This window comes from Haliaeetus leucocephalus, unplaced genomic scaffold (genome assembly GCF_000737465.1).
Source record: "Haliaeetus leucocephalus isolate CR32 unplaced genomic scaffold, Haliaeetus_leucocephalus-4.0 Scaffold351, whole genome shotgun sequence".
NCBI classification, from domain to species: domain Eukaryota; kingdom Metazoa; phylum Chordata; class Aves; order Accipitriformes; family Accipitridae; genus Haliaeetus; species Haliaeetus leucocephalus.
In genome coordinates, this window is record NW_010972787.1 from 3,153,766 (window position 1) to 3,159,765 (window position 6,000).

At 34.8% G+C, this 6,000-nt stretch overlaps 1 protein-coding gene across 1 annotated transcript in view; it reads left to right on the top strand.

The window, feature by feature from the left end:
- SGCG (sarcoglycan, gamma (35kDa dystrophin-associated glycoprotein)) overlaps positions 1–6,000 on the top strand; it is a 71,232-nt gene that overhangs the window by 47,832 nt on the left and 17,400 nt on the right. The window contains exon 5 of the mRNA XM_010572649.1: positions 479–551. Coding sequence (XP_010570951.1) covers positions 479–551 — 73 coding nt within the window. The remainder of the gene's footprint in view (positions 1–478; positions 552–6,000) is intronic.

Consider the following 6,000-nt stretch of genomic DNA (forward strand, 5'->3'; position numbering starts at 1 on the left):
ATAAATACCATTTTATATTCAGCAAGTCTGTGCAAAAATAGGGGAAAATCTTTGATGAAGCTATGCACCAGAACTTGTGCTATGTATAGAATAGTCTAAAATAAATATGGTTATTTTGGTCTGTAATATTTACAATGGTTTTGTGGGATTTTAATTATCTCAACTCTAATGGAAGCTACATTGTAAAAATCTTATTTACTTATTTTGTTGTCCCAAATAGTGTAAAATTTCTCTGTCTTCAAACTTTTTAGATTTCATTTTAAGAACTTACACCTGTACTTTTACATTACCTGTGTATCATGTTGTTTCAGTCAATACTGTAATAGTAGGACAGTTGGTATATTTTAATTGTCTTCTTAATTGTTAATATCTGTTTTCTTACCTTAATTTCTGATATCAAAGTGGCCATATAAATCCCTATTGCTATTTTTCTTACTTTTGAACTTCTACAATATAGTATTTTTCTTTTTTTTTGCAGGGCCTGAAGGAGCACTTTTTGAACACTCTGTAGAAACACCACTTGTGAAGGCAGAAGCTTTTAAACAGCTCAGGTAAGAATTTATGCATAAAAACATAAATCTAATAAGTAAATGTTGTTTGCTGTAGATACATATTTCTGAACATGGGATTTTCAACAGCATTTACATAACTAGTAACTTTTTTTTGTTTTACATGACAAATTACTGTTTTGAAGACAAATTATACATTGCTCTGCAATTTTGAAATATATTATGATTTTTTTATTGTTGATGGTGAGTGTATAAAGCCACATAATGTGGAGAGTTTTTCTGTAAACTTCTATTTTTTAGTTTTGAAACACTTAAGTATGACTTTTTCTGCTATGTTATAATAGAAATTGCTTCTCTGCAGCATGTCATTGACCTATAATTAGTCAAGATTTTTAGAAACTAGTATCAATCTGAGGAAACAGACTAATAAGAAAAATTTGGAAATGTGCAAAGCTCTGTGTGACTAAAGAGCAGGTTGGGGTGAGAAAATCATTATGAAGTACTTTGTAAGTTTCAGAGTTCCTTAATTCTCAGATAGCATTTCTTTGTGTGTTGTTCTATGTAATTTTGAGTGTCCCAAATGAGTTTGTAATATGTTGATTACGATGAGGTAATAAGCTCAAATTACCTTCTGTTCCTGAACATGTTGCATTTCATTTTATAAGCCAGTTCAAAGAAAGATTTGAAATGGAAGAGGATCTCTTTAACAATGATACTTCTGTCCTTTCTCACACTGACAGTTTGCTACTTCTGTCATAATTTCTCCTCTTAGTGTTTTTTCTCCAACAGGGATAACTATTAGAGAGTAGTGGAAGATGATTAAAGCTTTCAAGAACACTGTCTGTATCTTGGTGACTGAATTTTCAAATTGAGAATGGCAAATGAGAGGGAGACTATAAAGATACTTCTTTTAATTTTCTCCTTGATATTTAAGATTTACTTACAGCAAGATACCTTGTGCTTGCATTTGAAGACACAATGAGCTCAAGACATTAGCTTTTTATGTGTTGATGTCCACTTTCAAAACTGTGTGTCTTCTACTATGGTAGAATTTGGATGTGCCAGACTTTGAACAATATGTAGGATTCTGCATTGTAGTGAACCCTGTCTGGTCTGGTAGGGAGTGTATTCATTATGTGGTAAATTTGTCATTTCCTGAGATCATCTCAATTTTTATAAAGTAGGACACTGAATTTTGTAATTACAAAGTCAAGAAGCTCTCTGCAAATTTTAATTGGATACATATCAATTATTTTCTGTGGTTGTTACTTCAAATGTATCATCAGTTAATATTTTAATGGGCTTAAAGCTAAGAGTTTTATCCTATATCCATTATGCTATATTACATTTTAAGTTTGTATCTGCACTTCATTTAAAAACAATTACACTGTTTCAGACTACATACAACTATTGTTATTATAAATTTTTCACCTGTTTTTGGAATAGGATATCATTTGAATGAGAATACTGCGATTAGTTCAAAGTGTTAGTAAAGCTCTTCTGCATGGATGAGTTTACCTCGTGGCTTATCTCTCTGGCAATTTTTACTGTGTCAACTATAAACACATGTTTTAATCTAGAATGTTGCTATGTGTTACCAGATGTCAAGTGTAATAGTTAAAACCCTATTCAGTTCTGTCTTCAATTAACTTAAAATAGTGGGAAGTACAGATTCTTCCAGAATATACAGAAGTTTGCTAATAATTATAATAATGTCAAGGAAGTACCTACATGCCCACATCAACACTGATAGTTGTGACTGACATTAGTATTTGATACAAATCCAAAGCTGCTGAACACCTGTACTGGAAACCAAGTTAGCTTAATCCTAAGAAAAATACTGAATATCAAGGCATGAAGCTGTGCAATGTATACAACACTCACTGATGTCCTGTCAGGCCTTTAGCCACAACAGTTCAAAATGCCTCATTCCTTGAAATTTTTTTTTTTTCCTTCTGTCTTTACCACCCATAATCAGTGTCAAGTCTGAAAGCAGAGATGGCAATGATTCCATCGAGGGCTTCTGGGGAGGCTCAAGAAGCAAATATATTTGTCTGCAGTGCAGATGCTAAGTTAAGATATAGGCAGAGATGACCAATTTACAAAGCTCTTCCTGTAAAAAGGTTGCTTTCAAGGGTAATCTTAAATGTCAGTGTAAACAAAATTCATGCATTCCTTTGTGAAGGAGCTCGGACAACTTTGCCAATGAATGGCTATTTTGTAATGCTTTATAAATATTCTGTTTCATTCCACACTGTTAAATACAGGAATCTACCGACAGAAAAGCACTTCAATATTAGAATTTAAAATGCAATTTTAAGTATTACTTTTCTATTTTAAATTTAAATATCCTTCCTTTCCAGATTAAGTAGTGAGTACCAAGTTATAGGTAACATAACCTATTTGCTCACCTCAAGCCTCATCTCCACACTTTCACCATCTATTAATCTTCTGCTATTTTTCCTCTATTTTTCCTTCAGTGGTTGTGCTGTGCCATGTGAATGTGATATGCTGGATGAATGTGATATAAAGTGCCATGGTATGCAGCATTAAATACAGGGAATACTGCTTCAAGAAAACCCATCTGTTTCAAATGTAGTTGCATGTTTCAAGGAGCTGACTGGAAAGCTGTTAATGCTCATAACTTTTCAGCTTGTGTCATATGAATGGAGGCCACATTCACTCTCTGTCTTTCAGATTTAGAGCAGGATTGCAAACAAAGCTGACACAAATGGCCTTCTGAATTATGCATTCTGCTGGCTTTCCTGTCCAAATGCTGAATTTCAAGGTAGACTGCTTTTCTGGAAACAAAGAGATAAGTGTGTTAGAACGTATCTTTTTATAGCTTAAGTAATGGAGACAGAGCAATGCAATTGTACTGTGGTCAGTAACTGTGTTCTCATTCCGTAATTTGAAGGGAACATACAGAGTCCTTTTCAGTCTAATAGATTGAATTCATGACTCGCCCATAAAGAAAAGGAGATGTGCTTGCACTTCCAACTGGTAGGAAGAATTATAACAACAAAATCTACATTTCAAAATTGAAGCTTTCCTAGGTTTAAAATAACATTGTCTACTCTTTAATTCCTTTCCTGGAGATCTTGTATCTAAATAAGGTACCTAGTTTCCATTTACAGAATTTGTTAAGACTTTAGGACCTAGTGGCGACCTAAAAACAGGGTCTTGCATGTAATAAGTGTCCAACAAGTATCTCAATAGCATGTTTATAGTTAGTGGGAAGATTTGGGTATATCCAGGAAATATCCTCCATAAACACCACTGAGGAAGTACCTGGTTAAAATGAGCCAACTGTAGTTAGTGAGAACAGAAATATGTCTGGACTCCTACTTCTCTGAAATTTAGTTGCCTGATATAGACAAGTGCCTACACAGCTTCCAGGTGCAGGAGTGCTCCTTTGACGTAAGCGCCTATCTGCTAGGTCACCTCTCCTCTCCTTTGGCTGAACCTGCTCTTCTGTATGGTCATGGGAAGCAAGAGGAAGCACAAGTCATTCTTGTTTTTAGGGCATTCAGCCATGAGTAGGAGGAGACCAGGGGTCTTCAATTATGATTTAAAAAGTAATCCTGGAAGAAGAACCAGATGAATGTCCTGGCCACTAGGTTATCTCCTCTTTGTTTGTTCTGTTTCTTGCCAGATTACTTGGTTGTGCAAGACTGATATTCAACACAGGGATTGCCACAATCCAGTTCTTTACTCCTGCCAAACTATTTTGCAGTCTGGTAAATGGAGGTAACGGATACAGGTTTCATTCCCCTCAAGCTGAGGAGGGAATTGAACTGATGCTTCATAATTCCTTGCTGAATAGAAAAATCAATAGGATTGTATTATAGCATTATACATATTGTAATATCTATTATAATATATATTTTCTATATTATTTAGAATATTATAAAAAGAGAGAAAGTGTTACCTCTTCCATGGCTCTCCGTGAAAGTGGCCACAGCCCTTAAACTTCGGTGTGTATTTGGCATGTTGAGAACCTGCCTCAATCAGGTCTACTGGGGCTTCCGCAGAATTTAGCTGCCACCTCTAACTGGATCACAGCAAAGTGTTAATGGAAAACAGATACCTTGCTTTCCAAAAGAAGGAAATTAAACAGAATTATAGAAGCTCACATTCAAACCTGTACCTTGTGAGACCCAAAATGTAGGTGGGAAATCTACAACAGCAACTAATGGAACTAGCTGCTATAGACAGAGACATTTCTAGCAATTCCCTAAAAGCCAGCTTCTCCCCAGGTTCCGTGTTAGGTACTGGAATAGCCTCTTTGATATTATCCAGAGTTTCATGCCAGCACACATACCCTTTTATATCCCCAGTTACCAAATAACAATCTCTATGTGAAAACTAGTGTCTCAGTTTAGTCATTTTTCCAATCTGATGCTAACATTTTTCTGGTAATTTGTAGCACTTTAGAATATTATTTAGGATATTATTCTACTCCTCCTATATTTTACATCCTTGAATAACACATAACTCATACATAGTTTTGTCATTTTGATACTGTTCACTTCTTGTGATCTACCTAGCTTGTGGTTTTCTAAGGGAAAACAATAGATGAGAAAAACTCTTTAAATCTCAAAACAATGTTTCTGAACTGAGCATTTGCATTTCCCAAACTTATGGAAATGTGCTGACAAAAGTGACATCTTTCCATTCATTAATTAACTGTATACTATGCATAATTAATATAATGGTCATGAAGGAGTACTAGCTTTGTTCTCATATTTGCCATACATGGACGTCTGACAGTCGGCAACTGTGCCTTCTGAGCACAAGTCCTGTGGGAAATCACTTTCAGTACAGTCAGTTTGTGGTATTTTGCCAGTTCTTCAACTGAGGGGTTACATCTAAGTTCAAAAGTGACCCACACAATTCCACCCTTCTCGGATTTGAAAACCACTATAGCAGGAATGATGTCACTGATGTCACTGTTCCAGACAGTCAACTTTTGTCAGAGTATGATTATAAATATATATATATATTAAAAATGCTGTCTGAATATGGGTATCTTTAACAGCTTATGGGTATATTCTGAAAAGATTTCAATGTTTCCCAGGGAAACAGAAATATTTTAAACAAATGTATAATATTGGCATTCACTAAAACTTTAAATATATAATTTGAGAAGCATTGCTTCATATTTTAATGAAATACTGATGTCCAATGCTTAAAAGCATGAAAATATACATTTACTAGCTTGTGACTTAAATGTTACAGAATATTGGTAATTTGAGGGCATAATTATACATCATCTAGGTATTTGGTTAAGGTAAATTACTGATGGATTGCTGGTAGACCTCTCTATATATTCAGAATAAATATGGCCCCTTTAATTTTTACTTCTGTTCTGTGGCATCCAGTAACTCCACTTTCCTTCTGGCTTCTACTTCTCTCTGATCCTTTATGAAGGCTTACTTTTATCCTTTCCATTCCCCATTGATAATATGATTTGTTCATGGGGAGGTTT